Here is a 23,316-nt window from a genome sequence, read left to right as displayed (position 1 = left end):
GTATATAGCATCTACTGTATATCGCCTCTCTACTGTATATAGCCTCGCTACTGTATATAGCCTCTCTACTGTATATAGCCTCTCTACTGTATATAGCCTCACTACTGTATATAGCCTCTACTGTATATAGCCTCTCTACTGTATATAGCCTCTACTGTATATAGCCTCTCTACTTTTATAGCCTCTCTACTGTATATAGCCTCTCTACTGTATATAGCATCTACTGTATATCGCCTCTCTACTGTATATAGCCTCTCTACTTTTATAGCCTCTCTACTGTATATAGCCTCTCTACTGTATATAGCCTCTCTACTGTATATAGCCTCTCTACTGTATATAGCCTCTCTACTGTATATAGCCTCTCTACTGTATATAGCCTGTCTTTTTACTGTTGTTTTATTTCTTTACTTACCTATTGTTCACCTAACACCTTTTTTGCACTGTTGGTTAGAGGCTGTCAGTCAGCATTTCACTGTAAGGTCTACACTGTTGGTTAGAGGCTGTCAGTCAGCATTTCACTGTAAGGTCTACACTGTTGGTTAAGGGCTTGTAAGTCAGCATTTCACTGTAAGGTCTACACTGTTGGTTAAGGGCTTGTCAGTAAAGCATTTCACTGTGAGGTCTACACTGTTGGTTAGAGTCTGTAAGTCAGCATTTCACTGTAAGGTCTACACTGTTGGTTAGAGCCTGTAAGTAAGCATTTCGCTGTAAGGTCTACTACATCTGTTGTATTCGGCGCACGTGATTTGATTTAAACACTCATTTTATTGGATATCTGTGCCTCGACCACTCTCACTGATCTACACTGACATCAGTGTTTCTCGGATTAAATTTGTCCCATTTGGGATGTTGATTGTTGACACCGGACTGTATTTTGATGAACCTTTATTTAGTAGAGTCCAAACTGTGAAAAGGTGGTTGTTCAAGACTAAAACAACATTGCACACACATCGTACTATACTAACGTGCATTATATATGAATTTCTGGGTTTTAGTCAGCACAGTGTTTTTCCAATTGTCGGAAATACCTGTCCAGAAATGCATATTAAAACACTAATTTATGCATACGTTACTGAATGGAATAACATATATTTACTGAAATAACTTACTGAATGGAATAACTTATATTTACTGAAATAACTTACTGAATGGAATAACATATATTTACTGAAATAACTTACTGAATGGAATAACTTATATTTACTGAAATAACTTACTGAATGGAATAACTTATATTTACTGAAATACCTTACTGAATGGAATACCATGTATTTACTGAAATACCTTACTGAATGGAATAACTTATATTTACTGAAATAACTTACTGAATGGAATAACTTATATTTACTGAAATACCTTACTGAATGGAATAACTTATATTTACTGAAATACCTTACTGAATGGAATACCATGTATTTACTGAAATACCTTACTGAATGGAATAACATATATTTACTGAAATACCTTACTGAATGGAATAACTTGCATTTACTTAAATACCTTACTGAATGGAATAACATATATTTACTGAAATACCTTACTGAATGGAATAACATATATTTACTGGAAGGAAGGAAGTGTTTTCATACACCCTATCCAGAGGGGAAAAGCCTCAACAAATACTGGCTTTTAAGTAGTATAGATGTAGGCCTGTTGTTACTGTGAGTGACCTGTCAATAGTATAGATGTAGGCCTGTTGTTACTGTGAGTGACCTGTCAGTAGTATAGATGTAAGCCTGTTGTTACTGTGAGTGCAAACCACATAGACTGGGCCCAATCAGAGGATAATATATTTTATTTTTGAATTGTTCAATCAAATACACCGTATGGTAGTCTGAGGATAAATGTTTTAATGATATTGTGGAAGGTGGGTTACATTCATAATCAGTTCCAGTTAGTCCTTTGGGTCTATGATTTGTACCTGCATAATCATCAATAAATTAAAAGCTTTCCCTGAGGTGTATCCTTGGGTGGCATTCTTCAGAAGCCAGCTGTTCATACACATGCCTTGCCTGAAGCAGGTACACACCATAGAGAATGATAGAGACAACAGACACCCTTCAGGGGTCAGTAAATCACCAACCATGTCTTTATACCTGTTCAGCTAACACCCTCAGACAACACCCTCCAGGGGGCAGTATATCACCAACCTTGTCTTTATACCTGTTCAGACAACATCCTCCAGGGGGCAGTAAATCACCAACATTGTCTTTATACCTGTTCAGACAACACCCTCAGACAACACCCTCCAGGTGGCAGTACATCACCAACCTTGTCTTTATACCTGTTCAGACAACACCCTCCAAGGGGCAGTATATCACCAACCATGTCTTTATACCTGTTCAGACAACACCCTCCAGGGGGCAGTAAATCACCAACCTTGTCTTTATACCTGTTCAGACAACATCCTCCAGGGGGCAGTATATCACCAACCTTGTCTTTATACCTGTTCAGACAACACCCTCCAGGGGGCAGTAAATCACCAACCTTGTCTTTATACCTGTTCAGACAACACCCTCCAGGTGGCAGTATATCACCAACCTTGTCTTTATACCTGTTCAGACAACACCCTCCAGGGGGCAGTAAATCACCAACCTTGTCTTTATACCTGTTCAGACAACATCCTCCAGGGGGCAGTATATCACCAACCTTGTCTTTATACCTGTTCAGACAACACCCTCCAGGGGGCAGTACGCACCCTTTCAGTTTGTATACTAACTACAGTGATTCTGACAGTCCACCACAACCTAATAATAATAATTTATTAAAACTTCTATGGAGTGGCCTCCCGGGTGGCGCAGTGGTTAAGGGCGCTGTACTTCAGCGCTAGATGTGCCACCAGAGACTCTGGGTTCGCTCTGTCGCAACCGGCCGCGACCGGGAGGTCCGTGGGACGACGCACAATTGGCCTAGCGTCGTCCGGGTTAGGGAGGGCTTGGCCGGTAGGGATATCCTTGTCTCATCGCGCACCAGCGACTTCTGTGGCGGGCCGGGCGCAGTGCGCGCTAACTAAGGTCGCCAGGTGCACGGTGTTTCCTCCGACACATTGGTGCAGCCGGCTTCCGGGTTGGATGCACGCTGTGTTAAGAAGCAGTGCGGCTTGGTTGGGTTGTGTTTCGGAGGACGCATGACTTTCGACCTTCGTCTCTCCCGAGCCCGTACGGGAGTTGTAGTGATGAGACAAGAGAGTAGCTACTAACAATTGGATACCCCGAAATTGGGGAGAATAAGGGGTTAAAATTTAAATGTAAAAAACTTCTATAGAGCTTTTCATTATATATATATATCTCAACATATCTTGTCATGATACGGAACGGATGGACAGCATTAAATCTCATCAACTGGTATTTTCCATTTATTAGATAATTGGAAAATGTTCTTTGCAGGAAAATAAATAGATAGAGGACTCATCTTTATGTGTGGTTTATTTGATCGAATATAAGTTTCGTAAGGCTTCGGTTGTTACGAGTGTATTGATATAAGTAGTACATGTGACATCCAGATAACTTTGAGATAAAAAACACATTATATCGAAGTTGTGCCTGTTATTCACACACAAATCTGCCCTCTCATTGTCATTGTCTAGAATGTCTAGAATGGTCCTACCTGATCTTGCCTCCTCCCACTGGCTTTAACACATTTATTTTCATTGTTAGATCGGCCACTTTAAATTCTGGTCAATATAATGGATAGTCTGTGCTACAACCCAGAGGAATCCCCACCCAGTTGACTACTTTAAAATGACAGAAGAATGGTGGAAGCCTTCAATGGTGCTGCCTATACTAAAACAGCCTTTTGGCCACTAAAGGTCTCTGTCAATCTCTATGGTAATGCCTCACAACAGACGCTCCTCATTGGTTGTTTTAAAGTTATTCAACGTTTCCGTTACCTGTACGGTTGCTAAGTAACACTTCCTGTGCGTTGAATGTGTAGAAAAGTAAATAACGCCTAAACATGGTGCACTAATTGGGATTATTGGTGAATCGGCAATCATTTTTCGCGTGAAAATAGTCTTACCTTTGAGAACTGTAGATTTAGCGGCAAAATCATGACACTGACAACGATTAAAGACGGCGAATACACCGCCACCGTCTACAAAATGGTGAGAAGTTGGTCGCTTGCATAGCTAACGTTACATACCATGGATACTAACGCTAGCCATGATAGCTAGCTAGCTGATAATGAAACTGGTTATTTTAACTTGTGGTATTTTATCAAATTGTCAATTTCACAAATTGGGGCTATAGCAAGCTAGCTAACTTTGATTAAGCTAGCCTGACAGACCCTTCAATTTCAAGGCTCAGGCTATAGCCTAACGCTAGCTAACGAACTGAGTGTGACAACATAGCTAGCTAGATAGCTCATGTATTATTTTATAACTAGCTGCTAACTCTGTTCTCCTATAGATCAAAGATGGGCGGTATGGAGAGGCTATCCACATCCTCATCAATGAACTGCAGAAACAGATGAAGGTAGTGAGTGAGTGTGTGTGTCTGTCTGTGTGTGTGTGTGCTCCCAGATCTGTTGTCTCCTTCTATAGCCTGGTCCCAGATCTGTTGTCTCCTTCTATAGCCTGGTCACAGGTCTGTTGTCTCCTTCTATAGCCTGGTCCCAGGTCTGTTGTCTCCTTCTATAGCCTGGTCCCAGATCTGTTTTCTCATTCGATAGCCTGGTCCCAGATCTGTCGTCCCCTTCTATAGCCTGGTCCCAGATCTGTCGTCTCCTTCTATAGCCTGGTCCCAGATCTGTTGTCTCCTTCTATAGCCTGGTCCCAGATCTGATGTCTCCTTCTATAGCCTGGTCCCAGATCTGATGCCTCCTTCTATAGCCTGGTCCCAGATCTGTTGTCTCCTTCTATAGCCTGGTCCCAGATCTGTTGTCTCCTTCTATAGCCTGGTCCCAGGTCTGTCGTCTCCTTCTATAGCCTGGTCCCAGATCTGTTGTCTCCTTCTATAGCCTGCTCCCAGATCAGTTTGTGCTATTGCCAACTCCATTGCTGTCACCGGCAAGCCAATGTTTAGCTTGCTAATGAGTGACTTGTCATGATAGCACAAACAGACTGTCCCTCAGACTATTTCATTGGACAATACATCTAGGGCTCGATTCAATCCGTATTGGCAAAGTTCATCGCTATAGCGTTCTTGAAAATTGAAAGGTCATTTTCGATTACCTTTAGCCAATATATGCAGCGTTTACCGTGACTGCAGTCTCATGGAATGCGGGAACATTACCTTTAAATGTCAATCACCATATAATGCTGAACTTGGGCGATATGGATTGAATGGAGCCCGTAATCTTCTTATTCTCCTCTTCCTCTACCTTCTCCTCCTCCTCCCAGTCACGGGCAGCCCTGTCTCTGCTAGGCTACTGCTACTACCACATGCAGGACTTCACCAACGCAGCAGAGTGCTATGAGCAGCTGACTCAGCTACACCCCGAGGTGGAGGAGTACAAGCTGTATTACGCCCAGTCTCTGTACGGGGCCTGTGCCTACCCCGAGGCCATGAAGGCTACCTTTCTATTGGACAACCCTACCAGCCACACCAAGGTACACTTCCGACATGAAGTTATAATACCAAGGTTGAGGTAGAATCAGTGCTTCATTTGAGCCGGATCCTGCCACAACAGGACACAGAACCTCTCAGTTTTGGACTGTTTTGTTCTGGAACCTATTTACCAGGATCCGGAACCTCTCCTGCCCCACCAGGTAGAGTTATAATGTTTACTACCAGGTAGAGTTATAATGTTTTACTACCAGGTAGAGTTATAATGTTTACTACCAGGTAGAGTTATAATGTTTACTACCAGGTAGAGTTATAATGTTTACTACCAGGTAGAGTTATAATGTTTACTACCAGCCCCACCAGGTAGAGTTATAATGTTTACTACCAGGTAGAGTTATAATGTTTACTACCAGGTAGAGTTATAAAGTTTACTACCAGGTAGAGTTAGAAAGTTTACTACCAGACAGAGTTATAATGTTTACTACCAGGTAGAGTTATAATGTTTACTACCAGGTAGAGTTATAATGTTTACTACCAGGTAGAGTTATAATGTTTACTACCAGGTAGAGTTATAATGTTTACTACCAGCCCCACCAGGTAGAGTTATAATGTTTACTACCAGGTAGAGTTATAATGTTTACTACCAGGTAGAGTTGTAATGTTTACTACCAGGTAGAGATATAATGTTTACTACCAGGTAGAGTTATAATGTTTACTACCAGGTAGAGTCATAATCTTTACTACCAGGCAGAGTTATAATGTTTACTACCAGGTAGAGTTATAATGTTTACTACCAGCCCCACCAGGTAGAGTTATAATGTTTACTACCAGGTAGAGTTATAATGTTTACTACCAGGTAGAGTTGTAATGTTTACTACCAGGTAGAGTTATAATGTTTACTTCCAGGTAGAGTTATAATGTTTACTACCAGGTAGAGTTATAATGTTTACTACCAGGTAGAGTTATAATGTTTACTACCAGGTAGAGTTTACCAGGCAGAGTTATAATGTTTACTACCAGGTAGAGTTATAATGTTTACTGCCAGGTAGAGTTATAATGTTTACTACCAGGTAGAGTTATAATGTTTACTACCAGACCCACCAGGTAGAGTCATAATGTTTACTACCAGGTAGAGTTATAATGTTTACTACCAGGTAGAGTTATAATGTTTACTACCAGGTAGAGTTATAATGTTTACTACCAGGTAGAGTTATAATGTTTACTACCAGGTAGATTTAGAATGTTTACTACCAGGTAGAGTTATAATGTTTACTACCAGGTAGAGTTATAATGTTTACTACCAGACCTACCAGGTAGAGTCATAATGTTTACTACCAGGTAGAGTTATAATGTTTACTACCAGGTAGAGTTATAATATTTACTACCAGGTAGAGTTATAATGTTTACTACCAGGTAGAGTTATAATGTTTACTACCAGGTAGAGTTGTAATGTTTACTACCAGGTAGAGTTATAATGTTTACTACCAGGTATAGTTATAATGTTTACTACCAGCCCCACCAGGCAGAGTTATAATGTTTACTACCAGGTAGAGTTATAATGTTTACTACCAGGTATAGTTATAATGTTTACTACCAGGTAGAGTTATAATGTTTACTACCAGGTAGAGTTATAATGTTTACTACCAGACCCACCAGGTAGAGTTATAATGTTTACTACCAGGTATAGTTATAATGTTTACTACCAGGTAGAGTTATAATGTTTACTACCAGGTAGAGTTATAATGTTTACTACCAGGTAGAGTTGTAATGTTTACTACCAGGTAGAGATATATAATGTTTACTACCAGGTAGAGTTATAATGTTTACTACCAGGTAGAGTCATAATCTTTACTACCAGGCAGAGTTATAATGTTTACTACCAGGTAGAGTTATAATGTTTACTACCAGCCCCACCAGGTAGAGTTATAATGTTTACTACCAGGTAGAGTTATAATGTTTACTACCAGGTAGAGTTATAATGTTTACTACCAGGTAGAGTTTACCAGGCAGAGTTATAATGTTTACTACCAGGTAGAGTTATAATGTTTACTACCAGGTAGAGTTATAATGTTTACTACCAGACCCACCAGGTAGAGTCATAATGTTTACTACCAGGTAGAGTTATAATGTTTACTACCAGGTATAGTTATAATGTTTACTACCAGGTAGAGTTATAATGTTTACTACCAGGTAGAGTTATAATGTTTACTACCAGGTAGATTTAGAATGTTTACTACCAGGTAGAGTTATAATGTTTACTACCAGGTAGAGTTATAATGTTTACTACCAGACCTACCAGGTAGAGTCATAATGTTTACTACCAGGTAGAGTTATAATGTTTACTACCAGGTAGAGTTATAATATTTACTACCAGGTAGAGTTATAATGTTTACTACCAGGTAGAGTTATAATGTTTACTACCAGGTAGAGTTGTAATGTTTACTACCAGGTAGAGTTATAATGTTTACTACCAGGTATAGTTATAATGTTTACTACCAGCCCCACCAGGCAGAGTTATAATGTTTACTACCAGGTAGAGTTATAATGTTTACTACCAGGTATAGTTATAATGTTTACTACCAGGTAGAGTTATAATGTTTACTACCAGGTAGAGTTATAATGTTTACTACCAGACCCACCAGGTAGAGTTATAATGTTTACTACCAGGTATAGTTATAATGTTTACTACCAGGTAGAGTTATAATGTTTACTACCAGGTAGAGTTATAATGTTTACTACCAGGTAGAGTTGTAATGTTTACTACCAGGTAGAGATATAATGTTTACTACCAGGTAGAGTTATAATGTTTACTACCAGGTAGAGTCATAATCTTTACTACCAGGCAGAGTTATAATGTTTACTACCAGGTAGAGTTATAATGTTTACTACCAGCCCCACCAGGTAGAGTTATAATGTTTACTACCAGGTAGAGTTATAATGTTTACTACCAGGTAGAGTTATAATGTTTACTACCAGGTAGAGTTTACCAGGCAGAGTTATAATGTTTACTACCAGGTAGAGTTATAATGTTTACTACCAGGTAGAGTTATAATGTTTACTACCAGACCCACCAGGTAGAGTCATAATGTTTACTACCAGGTAGAGTTATAATGTTTACTACCAGGTAGAGTTATAATGTTTACTACCAGGTAGAGTTATAATGTTTACTACCAGGTAGAGTTATAATGTTTACTACCAGGTAGATTTAGAATGTTTACTACCAGGTAGAGTTATAATGTTTACTACCAGGTAGAGTTATAATGTTTACTACCAGACCTACCAGGTAGAGTCATAATGTTTACTACCAGGTAGAGTTATAATGTTTACTACCAGGTAGAGTTATAATATTTACTACCAGGTAGAGTTATAATGTTTACTACCAGGTAGAGTTATAATGTTTACTACCAGGTAGAGTTGTAATGTTTACTACCAGGTAGAGTTATAATGTTTACTACCAGGTATAGTTATAATGTTTACTACCAGCCCCACCAGGCAGAGTTATAATGTTTACTACCAGGTAGAGTTATAATGTTTACTACCAGGTAGAGTTATAATGTTTACTACCAGACCCACCAGGTAGAGTTATAATGTTTACTACCAGGTATAGTTATAATGTTTACTACCAGGTAGAGTTATAATGTTTACTACCAGGTAGAGTTATAATGTTTACTACCAGACCCACCAGGTAGAGTTATAATGTTTACTACCAGGTAGAGTCATAATGTTTACTGCCAGGTAGAGTTAGAATGTTTACTACCAGGTAGAGTTAGAATGTTTACTACCAGGTAGAGTCATAATGTTTACTACCAGGTAGAGTTATAATGTTTACTACCAGGTAGAGTCGTAATGTTTACTACCAGGTAGAGTTATAATGTTTACTACCAGGTAGAGTCATAATGTTTACTACCAGGTAGAGTCATAATGTTTACTACCAGGTAGAGTCATACTGTTTACTACCAGGTAGAGTTATAATGTTTACTACCAGGTAGAGTTATAATGTTTACTACCAGGTAGAGTTTTAATGTTTACTACCAGGTAGAGTTATAATGTTTACTACCAGCCCCACCAGGTAGAGTTATAATGTTTACTACCAGGTAGAGTTATAATGTTTACTACCAGGTAGAGTCATAATGTTTACTACCAGGTAGAGTTATAATGTTTTACTACCAGGTAGAGTTATAATGTTTACTACCAGGTAGAGTTATAATGTTTACTACCAGGTAGAGTTATAATGTTTACTACCAGGTAGAGTTATAATGTTTACTACCAGGTAGAGTTATAATGTTTACTACCAGGTAGAGTTATAATGTTTACTACCAGGTAGAGTTATCTTACCACACTGAGATATAATTCTGTTCTTCAACCATATTCTCTTCGTTATTTTGTCTCTTCTGACCCATGTTCTGTCCATCTCTCCCACAGATGATCAAACTGCAGGCATCCATCAAATATGGAGAAGAGGAGTACTCTGGAGCGAAGGTTAGTAGAGACTAGTATTGGACATATACTGGACTTGGCCAGAACTAGAACCATAATTAGCACCAGTACTAGAACCATGACTAGAACCTGAACTAGAACCAGAACTAGAACCATGACTAGAACCTGAACCAGAACTAGAACCATGACTAGAACATCAATTAAACCATGACTAGAACCAGAACTATAACCATGATTGGAACCATGACTTGAACCTGAACTAGAACTAGAACCATGACTAGAACCATGACTAGAACATCAATAGAACCATGACTAGAACAATGACTAGAGCCTGAACTAGACCTATGACTAGAGCCATGACTAGAACCATGACTAGAACCTGAACTAGAACCAGAACTAGAACCATGACTAGAACCTGAACCAGAACTAGAACCATGACTAGAACATCAATTAAACCATGACTAGAACCAGAACTATAACCATGATTGGAACCATGACTTGAACCTGAACTAGAACTAGAACCATGACTAGAACATCAATAGAACCATGACTAGAACCACAACTACAGCCTGAACTAGACCTATGACTAGAGCCATGATTAGAACCTGAACTAGAACCATGACTAGAATCATGACTAGAACCAGCACTAGAACCAGCACTAGAACCATGACTAGAACCTGAACTAGAACCATGACTAGAACCAGAACTAGAACCATGACTAGAACATCAATAGAATTATGACTCATGCCATAACTAGCACCATCATTAAAACAGAACCAGAACTAGAACCAGAACTAAACCATAACTAGAACCAAAACTAGAACAGAACTAAACCAGAACTAGAACCAGAACTTAACCAGAACTAGAACATAACTAAACCAGAACCGCAACTAGACCCAGAACTAGAACCATAACTTAACCAGAAATAGAACAGAACTTAACCAGAACTAGACCCAGAACTAGAACCATACCTTAACCAGAACTAGAACAGAACTAAACCAGAACTGGAACTAGAACCAGAACTTAACCAGAACTAGACCCATAACTAGAACCAGAACTAAAGACCAGAAACATGTACCTGGTAGTTACTGTATGTCATGAGGTCAGGAGATCCTAATATAACCTGGTAGTTACTGTATGTCATGAGGTCAGGAGAACTTAATATAACCTGGTAGTTACGGTATGTCATGAGGTCAGGAGAACCTAATATAACCTGGTAGTTACTGTATGTCATGAGGTCAGGAGAACCTAATATAACCTGGTAGTTACTGCATGAGGTCAGGAGAACCTAATATAACCTGGTAGTTACGGTATGTCATGAGGTCAGGAGAACTTAATATAACCTGGTAGTTACTGTATGTCATGAGGTCAGGAGAACCTAATATAACCTGGTAGTTACGGTATGTCATGAGGTCAGGAGAACTTAATATAACCTGGTAGTTACGGTATGTCATGAGGTCAGGAGAACTTAATATAACCTGGTAGTTACTGTATGTCATGAGGTCAGGAGAACTTAATATAACCTGGTAGTTACTGTATGTCATGAGGTCAGGAGAACTTAATATAACCTGGTAGTTACTGCATGTCATGAGGTCAGGAGAACTTAATATAACCTGGTAGTTACTGTATGTCATGAGGTCAGGAGAACCTAATATAACCTGGTAGTTACTGTATGTCATGAGGTCAGGAGAACCTAATATAACCTGGTAGTTACTGTATGTCATGAGGTCAGGAGAACCTAATATAACCTGGTAGTTACTGTATGTCATGAGGTCAGGAGAACTTAATATAACCTGGTAGTTACTGTATGTCATGAGGTCAGGAGAACCTAATATAACCTGGTAGTTACTGTATGTCATGAGGTCAGGATAACCTAATATAACCTGGTAGTTACTGTATGTCATGAGGTCAGGAGAACCTAATATAACCTGGTAGTTACTGTATGTCATGAGGTCAGGAGAACTTAATATAACCTGGTAGTTACTGTATGTCATGAGGTCAGGAGAACCTAATATAACCTGGTAGTTACTGTATGTCATGAGGTCAGGATAACTTAATATAACCTGGTAGTTACTGTATGTCATGAGGTCAGGAGAACCTAATATAACCTGGTAGTTACTGTATGTCATGAGGTCAGGATAACTTAATATAACCTGGTAGTTACTGTATGTCATGAGGTCAGGAGAACTTAAGTAGTTACTGTATGTCATGAGGTCAGGAGAACCTAAGTAGTGACTGTATGTCATGAGGTCAGGAGAACTTAATATAACCTGGTAGTTACTGTATGTCATGAGGTCAGGAGAACTTAAGTAGTTACGGTATGTCATGAGGTCAGGATAACTTAATATAACCTCTTATAACTGCTTAGTTAGTGTTTTTGATCCATTTAGAAACCCTTGAGACCCCTTATAACACATTTTCTCAACAAATACGCCCTTATGACTCCCTATAACCCTTTATGACCTCTTATAAGGCCTTTATGAACCCTCTCCCTGTCAGACACTGGTAGAGCAGCTTCCCCAGGACGACCCAGACTATGACGTGGACATGGGCTGTCTACTCTACAAGGAGGGGGAGTACGAGGAGGCTTGCAAGAAGTTCATGTCTGCCATGCAGGTGCTGGGCTACCAACCAGGTAACTGCACGCGCTCACACACACACAGAGGAAAACGTCTTTAACCTTTTGCCTGTCCTACAAGTCTCTTGCATTTGCTGAATCTCTCTCTTCCTCCCCCTAATTCTCTCCTCCTCTCCCTCCCTCCCTCTCCTCTCCCCTCTAATTCTCTCCTCCTCTCCATCCCTCTCTCTCCTCTCCCCCCTAATTCTCTCCTCCTCTCCCTCCCTCCCTCTCCTCTCCCCTCTAATTCTCTCCTCCTCTCCATCCCTCTCTCTCCTCTCCCCCCTAATTCTCTCCTCCTCTCCATCCCTCTCTCTCCTCTCCCCTCTAATTCTCTCCTCCTCTCCCTCCCTCTCTCTCTTCCTCCCCCTAATTCTCTCCTCCTCTCCCTCCCTCTCTCTCCTCTCCCTCCCTCTCTCTCCTCTCCCTCCCTCTCTCTCTTCCTCCCCCTAATTCTCTCCTCCTCTCCCTCCCTCTCTCTCCTCTCCCTCCCTCTCTCTCTTCCTCCCCCTAATTCTCTCCTCCTCTCCCTCCCTCTCTCTCCTCTCCCTCCCTCTCTCTCTTCCTCCCCCTAATTCTCTCCTCCTCTCCCTCCCTCTCTCTCCTCTCCCTCCCTCTCTCTCTTCCTCCCCCTAATTCTCTCCTCCTCTCCCTCCCTCTCTCTCCTCTCCCTCCCTCTCTCTCTTCCTCCCCCTAATTCTCTCCTCCTCTCCCTCCCTCTCTCTCCTCTCCCCTCTAATTCTCTCCTCCTCTCCCTCCCTCTCTCTCTTCCTCCCCCTAATTCTCTCCTTCTCTCCCTCCCTCTCTCTTCCTCCCCCTAATTCTCTCCTCCTCTCCCTCCCTCTCTCTTCCTCCCCCTAATTCTCTCCTCCTCTCCCTCCCTCTCTCTCCTCTCCCCCTAATTCTCTCCTCCTCTCCCTCCCTCTCTCTTCCTCCCCCTAATTCTCTCCTCCTCTCCCTCCCTCTCTCTCCTCTCCCCTCTAATTCTCTCCTCCTCTCCCTCCCTCTCTCTCTTCCTCCCCCTAATTCTCTCCTCCTCTCCCTCCCTCTCTCTTCCTCCCCCTAATTCTCTCCTCTTCTCCATCCCTCTCTCTCCTCTCCCCCCTAATTCTCTCCTCCTCTCCCTCCCTCTCTCTCCTCTCCCCTCTAATTCTCTCCTCCTCTCCCTCCCTCTCTCTCTTCCTCCCCCTAATTCTCTCCTCCTCTCCCTCCCTCTCTCTCCTCTCCCTCCCTCTCTCTCTTCCTCCCCCTAATTCTCTCCTCCTCTCCCTCCCTCTCTCTCCTCTCCCTCCCTCTCTCTCTTCCTCCCCCTAATTCTCTCCTCCTCTCCCTCCCTCTCTCTCCTCTCCCTCCCTCTCTCTCTTCCTCCCCCTAATTCTCTCCTCCTCTCCCTCCCTCTCTCTCCTCTCCCTCCCTCTCTCTCTTCCTCCCCCTAATTCTCTCCCTCCTCTCCCTCCCTCTCTCTCCTCTCCCCTCTAATTCTCTCCTCCTCTCCCTCCCTCTCTCTCTTCCTCCCCCTAATTCTCTCCTCCTCTCCCTCCCTCTCTCTTCCTCCCCCTAATTCTCTCCTCCTCTCCCTCCCTCTCTCTCTTCCTCCCCCTAATTCTCTCCTCCTCTCCCTCCCTCTCTCTTCCTCCCCCTAATTCTCTCCTCCTCTCCCTCCCTCTCTCTCCTCTCCCCCTAATTATCTCCTCCTCTCCCTCCCTCTCTCTTCCTCCCCCTAATTCTCTCCTCCTCTCCCTCCCTCTCTCTCCTCTCCCCTCTAATTCTCTCCTCCTCTCCCTCCCTCTCTCTCTTCCTCCCCCTAATTCTCTCCTCCTCTCCCTCCCTCTCTCTTCCTCCCCCTAATTCTCTCCTCTTCTCCCTCCCTCTCTCTCTTCCTCCCCCTAATTCTCTCCTCCTCTCCCTCCCTCTCTCTCTTCCTCCCCCTAATTATCTCCTCCTCTCCCTCCCTCTCTCTCTTCCTCCCCCTAATTCTCTCCTCCTCTCCCTCCCTCTCTCTCCTCTCCCCTCTAATTCTCTCTTCCTCTCCCTCCCTCTCTCTCCTCTCCCCCATAATTCTCCCCTCCTCTCCCTCCCTCTCTCTCCTCTCCCCCTAATTCTCTCCTCCTCTCCCTCCCTCTCTCTCTTCCTCCCCCTAATTCTCTCCTCCTCTCCCTCCCTCTCTCTCCTCTCCCCTCTAATTCTCTCCTCTCCCCCATAATTCTCTCCTCCTCTCCCTCCCTCTCTCTCTTCCTCCCCCTAATTCTCTCCTCCTCTCCCTCCCTCTCTCTCCTCTCCCCTCTAATTCTCTCCTCTCCCCCATAATTCTCCCCTCCTCTCCCTCCCTCTCTCTCCTCTCCCCCTCATTCTCTCCTCTCCCCCTAATTCTCTCCTCCTCTCCCTCCCTCTCTCTCCTCTCCCCCATAATTCTCTCCTCCTCTCCCTCCCTCTCTCTCCTCTCCCCCCTAATTCTCTCCTCCTCCCCCTCACTCTCTCCTCTCCCCCTAATTCTCTCCTCCTCTCCCTCCCTCTCTCTCCTCTCCCCCCTAATTCTCACCTCCTCTCCCTCCCTCTCTCTCCTCTCCCCCTAATTCTCTCCTCCTCTCCCTCCCTCTCTCTCCTCTCCCCCTAATTCTCTCCTTCTCTCCCTCTCTCTCCTCTCCGCCCTCCCTATCTCCCTGCCCCCCCCCCTAATTGTCTCCTCCTCTCCCTCCCTCTCTCTCCTCTCCCCCTAATTCTCTCCTCTCCCCCTAATTCTCTCCTCCTCTCCCTCCCTCTCTCTCCTCTCCCCCATAATTCTCTCCTCCTCTCCCTCCCTCTCTCTCCTCTCCCCCCTAATTCTCTCCTCCTCCCCCTCACTCTCTCCTCTCCCCCTAATTCTCTCCTCCTCTCCCTCCCTTTCTCTCCTCTCCCCCCTAATTCTCACCTCCTCTCCCTCCCTCTCTCTCTCCTCTCCCCCTAATTCTCTCCTCCTCTCCCTCCCTCTCTCTCCTCTCCCCCTAATTCTCTCCTTCTCTCCCTCTCTCTCCTCTCCGCCTTCCCTATCTCCCTGTCCCTCCCCCCTAATGGTCTCCTCCTCTCCCTGCCTCTCTCTCCTCCCTCCTGTCTCAGAACTGTCCTACAACATAGGTCTGTGCTACTACAGTATGAAACAGTATGGTCAGGCCCTCAAGTTCATCGGAGAGATCATCGAGAGAGGGATCAGGGAACATCCAGGTCGGCTTTAAAATGACAGCACACCTGTTTAGTTAGATACCTGATCACCCTGTTGGGGTTTTCCCTTAGTGACCCTCCTTATCATGTCATGTTTTTCCCTGACCATCCTGTGTCTCTCTGTGCTGTGTGTGTGTGTTCTCGTCGTCCAGAGCTGAGCGTTGGCATGACGACAGAGGGCATTGACGTGAGGAGTGTTGGGAACACCCTGATCCTACATGAGACCGCCCTCATAGAAGGCTTCAACCTCAAGGCTGCTATAGAATACCAGCTAAAAAACTGTGAGTACATTCAGCAGCCGTGTGGTTAGAGTATCCGCCCTGAGATTGGAGGGTTGGGAGTTCAATCCCCGGCCGAGTCGTAACAAAAACTGTAAAAATGGGACCTGATTGACTCTCTGCTTGACTCTCAGCATTAAGGAGATAGGTTGGTGTCTAAAGCTCTGTGATAGACTAGCATTCTGTCCAGGGGGTGTACTGTGATAGACTAGCATTCTATTCAGGGGGTGTACTGTGATAGACTAGCATTCTATTCAGGGGGTGTACTGTGATAGACTAGCATTCTATTCAGGGGGTGTACTGTGATAGACTAGCATTCTATTCAGGGGGTGTACTGTGATAGACTAGCATTCTATTCAGGGGGTGTACTGTGATAGACTAGCATTCTATTCAGGGGGTGTACTGTGATAGACTAGAATTCTATTCAGGGGGTGTACTGTGATAGACTAGCATTCTATTCAGGGGGTGTATTGTGATAGACTAGCATTCTATTCAGGGGTGTACTGTGATAGACTAGCATTCTATTCAGGGGGTGTACTGTGATAGACTAGCATTCTGTCCAGGGGGTGTACTGTGATAGACTAGCATTCTATTCAGGGGGTGTACTGTGATAGACTAGCATTCTATTCCGGTGGTGTACTGTGATAGACTAGCATTCTATTCAGGGGGTGTACTGTGATAGACTAGCATTCTATTCAGGGGGTGTACTGTGATCCAGGGGGTGTACTGTGATAGACTAGCATTCTGTCCAGGGGGTGTACTGTGATAGACTAGCATTCTGTCCAGGGGGTGTACTGTGATCCAGGGGGTGTACTGTGATAGACTAGCATTCTGTCCAGGGGGTGTACTGTGATAGACTAGCATTCTCTCCAGGGGGTGTACTGTGATAGACTAGCATTCTGTCCAGGGGGTGTACTGTGATAGACTAGCATTCTGTCCAGGGGGTGTACTGTGATAGACTAGCATTCTGTCCAGGGGGTGTACTGTGATAGACTAGCATTCTATTCAGGGGGTGTACTGTGATAGACTAGCATTCTATTCAGGGGGTGTACTGTGATAGACTAGCATTCTATTCAGGGGGTGTACTGTGATAGACTAGCATTCTATTCAGGGGGTGTACTGTGATAGACTAGCATTCTATTCAGGGGGTGTACTGTGATAGACTAGCATTCTATTCAGGGGGTGTACTGTGATAGACTAGAATTCTATTCAGGGGGTGTACTGTGATAGACTAGCATTCTATTCAGGGGTGTACTGTGATAGACTAGCATTCTATTCAGGGGGTGTACTGTGATAGACTAGCATTCTGTCCAGGGGGTGTACTGTGATAGACTAGCATTCTATTCAGGGGGTGTACTGTGATAGACTAGCATTCTATTCCGGTGGTGTACTGTGATAGACTAGCATTCTATTCAGGGGGTGTACTGTGATAGACTAGCATTCTATTCAGGGGGTGTACTGTGATCCAGGGGGTGTACTGTGATAGACTAGCATTCTGTCCAGGGGGTGTACTGTGATAGACTAGCATTCTGTCCAGGGGGTGTACTGTGATCCAGGGGGTGTACTGTGATAGACTAGCATTCTGTCCAGGGGGTGTACTGTGATAGACTAGCATTCTGTCCAGGGGGTGTACTGTGATAGACTAGCATTCTCTCCAGGGGGTGTACTGTGATAGACTAGCATTCTGTCCAGGGGGTGTACTGTGATAGACTAGCATTCTGTCCAGGGGGTGTACTGTGATAGACTAGCATTCTGTCCAGGGGGTGTACTGTGATAGACTAGCATTCTGTCCAGGGGGTGTACTGTGACCAGGCTGTGAGAAATTACCAGCTGAAAAACTGTCTGTTCTCATAGTATACCAGGCTGCTACTCTCTGTTTATAATCTATGCGTAGTCACTTAAACTCTACCTACATGTACATATCACCTCAATTACCTCAACTAACCGGTGCCCCCCGCACATTATATAGCCACGCTATTGTTATTTTACTGCTGCTCTTTAATTATTTGTTACTTTTATTTCTTTATTTTTTTACTTTACTTTACTTCTATTTTCTACTTAATAAAATGCATAAGGGCTTGTAAGTAAGCTCCACTCTGTCTCTCTGTCTGTCTGTCTCCAGGCGATGCAGCTCAGGAGGCCTTGACTGACATGCCTCCCAGATCAGAGGAGGTACTGTGTGTGTACTTGTGTGTGTGTACGTATGTATGTCAGCCCTTTACCACTCATGTAGGTTGGAGACAGTGGTGCTGTAAGGTACATCTCTATCTGTGGCTCAGTGGGTGCTGCCCTCTAATGACCATCTATATCAACACTCACACACTGATGGGGATCAGGGGACCAGGAGCACTCTGTCATACAGAAAGCTGTTGTGATGTGTGTGTGGAGACATTCTCCTTCTAACCAATGGACAATGAAATATCATTTTAATTTATTTTAATTTGATCCTGTATTTAACTAGGCAAGTTAGTTAAAGAGCAAATAGTTATTTCCACATGTCTGTTGTCCTGTAGGAGCTGGACCCAGTGACGCTCCACAACCAGGCCCTGATGAACATGGATAAGAAGCCATCGGAGGGTTTTGAGAAACTGGCCTTCCTCCTGCAGCAGATCCCCTTCCCCCCGGTCACCTTCGGAAACCTGCTGCTACTATACTGCAAATATGAGGTAGGGTATTCTACGGTACTATAGTATATTATACTATTATACAGTACTATATTATACTGTACTCTACTGCAAATATGAGGTAGGGTATTCTACGGTACTATAGTATATTATACTATTATACAGTACTATATTATACTGTACTCTACTGCAAATATGAGGTAGGGCATTCTACGGTACTATAGTATATTATACTATTATACAGTACTATATTATACTGTACTCTACTCTATTATACTGTATTCTACTATATTATACTGTAGTCTAATATATTATACTATTATACTGTACTCTACGGTACTATAGTATATTATACTATTATACAGTACTATATTATACTGTACTCTACTCTATTATACTATTATACTGTATTCTACTATATTATACTGTAGTCTAATATATTATACTATTATACTGTACTCTACTATACTCTACTATATTATACTATTATACAGTACTATATTATACTGTACTCTACTCTATTATACTATTATACTGTATTCTACTATATTATACTGTAGTCTAATATATTATACTATTATACTGTACTCTACTATACTCTACTATATTATACTATTATACAGTACTATATTATACTGTACTCTACTCTATTATACTATTATACTGTATTCTACTATATTATACTGTAGTCTAATATATTATACGATTATACTGTACTCTACTATACTCTACTATATTATACTGTAGTCTAATATATTATACTATTATACTATACTCTACTATATTATACTATTATACAGTACTATACTATATTATAATATACTCTACTGTACTCTACTCTATTATACTATTATACTGTATTCTACTATATTATACTGTAGTCTAATATATTATACTATTATACTGTACTCTACTATACTCTACTATATTATACTATTATACAGTACTATACTATATTATATTATACTCTACTGTGCTCTACTATATTATACTAGTATACTGTACTCTACTATATTATATTAAACTATACTGCACTCTACTATATTATACTATTATTCTGTACTCTACTATAATATACTATTATACTGTACTTTACTATATTGTACTATAGTCTAATATATTATACTATTATACTGTACTATACTCTACTGTACTCTACTATACTATACTATTATACTGTACTCTACTATATTGTACTCTACTATACTGTACTCTACTATATTATACTATGCCCTGCTGTACTCTACTATACTATACTCTACTGTACTCTACTATATTATATTATACTCTACTGTACTCTACTATATTATATTATACTCTACTGCACTCTACTGTTATACTGTACTCTACTATTATACTGTACTCTACTGTTATACTGTACTCTACTGTTATACTGTACTCTACTATTATACTGTACTATACTGTTATACTGTACTCTACTGTTATACTGTACTCTACTATATTATACTCTACTATACTGTACTCTACTATATTATACTATACCCTGCTGTACTATACTATACTCTACTGTACTCTACTATATTATATTATACTCTACTGTACTCTACTATATTATATTATACTCTACTGCACTCTACTGTTATACTGTACTCTACTGTTATACTGTACTCTACTGTTATACTGTACTCTACTATATTATACTCTACTGTACTCTACTGTTATACTGTACTCTACTGTTATACTGTACTCTACTATTATACTGTACTATACTGTTATACTGTACTCTACTGTTATACTGTACTCTACTATATTATACTCTACTGTACTCTACTGTTATACTGTACTCTACTGTTATACTGTACTCTACTATTATACTGTACTATACTGTTATACTGTACTCTACTGTTATACTGTACTCTACTATATTATACTCTACTATACTGTACTCTACTATATTATACTCTACTGTACTCTACTGTTATACTGTACTCTACTGTTATACTGTACTCTACTATTATACTGTACTATACTGTTATACTGTACTCTACTGTCATACTGTACTCTACTGTACTCTACTACTGTATATCTACTATACTCTACTGTACTCTACTACTGTATATCTACTATACTCTACTGTACTCTACTACTGTATATCTACTATACTCTACTGTACTCTACTACTGTATATCTACTATACTCTACTGTACTCTACTACTGTATATCTACTATACTCTACTGTACTCTACTACTGTATATCTACTGTACTCTACTACTGTATATCTACAACTGTATATCTACTGTACTCTACTACTGTATAGCTACTATACTCTACTGTACTCTACTACTGTACTCTACTACTGTATATCTACTATACTCTACTATACTCTACTGTACTCTACTACTGTGTATCTACTATACTATACTGTGCTCTACTATACTCTACTGTACTCTACTACTGTATATCTACTGTACTCTACTACTGTATATATACTACTGTATATCTACTATACTCTACTGTACTCTACTACTGTATATATACTATACTCTGCTGTACTCTACTACTGTATATCTACTATACTCTACTGTACTCTACTACTGTATATCTACTGTACTCTACTACTGTATATCTACTACTGTATATCTACTATACTCTACTGTACTCTACTACTGTATATCTACTATACTCTACTGTACTCTACTACTGTATATCTACTGTACTCTACTACTGTATATCTACTACTGTATATCTACTATACTCTACTATACTCTACTACTGTATATCTACTATACTCTACTGTACTCTACTACTGTATATCTACTATACTCTACTGTACTCTACTGCTGTATATCTACTATACTCTACTGTACTCCACTACTGTATATCTACTATACTCTACTGTACTCTACTACTGTATATCTACTATACTTTCATTCTTTCTCTCCTTATATTCTGTCTCAGTATTTTGATCTGGCTGCTGATGTGATGGCAGAGAATGCACACCTCACCTACAAGTTCCTCACCCCGGTAAGAACCACAGGTCCCTTTTATTGTCCTATATGTTCATACTACATCCCTACGGTCAGTCACTAGGGATAGTTTTACTTCAAAAGCATACATGTTAGTCTGACCCTGAAGTGATGTCCACATTACATTTTCCATGTGGGATTGAAAGACCTCTATATAAATCCTGTGGGATTGAAAGACCTCTATATAAATCCTGTGGGATTGAAAGACCTCTATATAAATCCTGTTCTGGATTGAAAGACCTCTATATAAATCCTGTTCTAGATTGAAAGACCTCTATATAAATCCTGTTCTTGCTACACATCCCCAATTAATTTTCTGGTCCTCCTTCTCCTGCTATGTAATAAACAGTTGATCTATGTGGTCTCTACCGTTCCAGTATCTGTATGAGTTTCTGGACGCCATGTTGACCTGCCAGACAGCTCCAGAGGAGGTAACAACACAACTACACACCATGTACACCCTGTACCACCTACTACCTAGTACTAATCACCCTGTACCACCTACTACCTAGTACTAATCACTCTATACTACCTACTACCTAGTACTAATCACTCTATACTACCTACTACCTAGTACTAATCACTATACTACCTACTACCTAATACTAATCACTCTATACTACCTACTACCTAGTATTAATCACTCTATACTACCTACTACCTAGTACTAATAACTGTATACTACCTATTGCCTAGTACTAATCACTATACTACCTACTGCCTAGTACTAATAACTATACTACCTACTACATAGTACTAATCACTGTATACAACCAACTACCTAGTACTAATCACTATACTACCTACTACCTAGTTCTATCACTATACTACCTACTACCTAGTACTAATCACTCTATACTACCTACTACCTAGTACTAATCACTATACTACCTACTACCTAGTACTAATCACCCCATACTCCCTACTACCTAGTACTAATCACACTATACTACCTGCTACCTAGTACTAATCACACTATACTACCTACTACCTAGTTCTATCACTATACTACCTACTACCTAGTACTAATCACTATACTACCTACTACCTAGTTCTATCACTATACTACCTACTACCTAGTACTAATCACTTTATACTACCTACTCTCTAGTAATAATCACCCCATACTCCCTACTGCCTAGTACTAATCACTCTATACTACCTACTACCTAGTACTAATCACTATACTACCTACTACCTAGTACTAATCACTATATACTACCTACTACCTAGTACTAATCACTCTATACTACCTACTACTAGTACTAATCACTATTCTACCTACTGTCTAGTACTAATCACTGTATACAACCTACTGCCTACTAGTACTAATAACTGTATACTACCTACTGTCTAGTACTAATCACTGTATACAACCTACTACCTAGTACTAATCACTGTATACTACCTACTGTCTAGTACTAATCACTGTATACAACCTACTACCTAGTACTAATCACTGTATACTACCTACTGTCTAGTACTAATCACTGTATATTACCTACTCCCTAGTACTAATCACTGTATACTACCTACTGTCTAGTACTAATCACTGTATATTACCTACTACCTAGTACTAATAACTGTATACTACCTACTCCATAGTACTAATCATTCTCTACTAGCATCAACCTTCTGTAGTATTAAACACACCTCTACTACACACATATATT

At 41.1% G+C, this 23,316-nt stretch overlaps 1 protein-coding gene across 1 annotated transcript in view; it reads left to right on the top strand.

The window, feature by feature from the left end:
• The first annotated feature begins 3,922 nt into the window (after positions 1 to 3,922).
• Positions 3,923 to 23,316, top strand: part of LOC139405228 (intraflagellar transport protein 70A-like) — a 38,882-nt gene continuing 19,488 nt past the window's right edge. Inside the window, exons 1-11 of the mRNA XM_071147664.1 lie at positions 3,923 to 4,102; positions 4,407 to 4,472; positions 5,339 to 5,548; positions 9,927 to 9,983; positions 12,441 to 12,576; positions 15,652 to 15,756; positions 15,906 to 16,034; positions 18,154 to 18,203; positions 18,545 to 18,697; positions 21,576 to 21,641; positions 22,021 to 22,074. Coding sequence (XP_071003765.1) covers positions 4,049 to 4,102; positions 4,407 to 4,472; positions 5,339 to 5,548; positions 9,927 to 9,983; positions 12,441 to 12,576; positions 15,652 to 15,756; positions 15,906 to 16,034; positions 18,154 to 18,203; positions 18,545 to 18,697; positions 21,576 to 21,641; positions 22,021 to 22,074 — 1,080 coding nt within the window. The 5' untranslated portion in view covers positions 3,923 to 4,048. The remainder of the gene's footprint in view (positions 4,103 to 4,406; positions 4,473 to 5,338; positions 5,549 to 9,926; positions 9,984 to 12,440; positions 12,577 to 15,651; positions 15,757 to 15,905; positions 16,035 to 18,153; positions 18,204 to 18,544; positions 18,698 to 21,575; positions 21,642 to 22,020; positions 22,075 to 23,316) is intronic.

Source organism: Oncorhynchus clarkii, unplaced genomic scaffold (assembly GCF_045791955.1).
Source record: "Oncorhynchus clarkii lewisi isolate Uvic-CL-2024 unplaced genomic scaffold, UVic_Ocla_1.0 unplaced_contig_3130_pilon_pilon, whole genome shotgun sequence".
Classification (NCBI taxonomy): Eukaryota; Metazoa; Chordata; class Actinopteri; order Salmoniformes; family Salmonidae; genus Oncorhynchus; species Oncorhynchus clarkii.
This window is presented reverse-complemented; position numbering and strand designations above follow the sequence as displayed.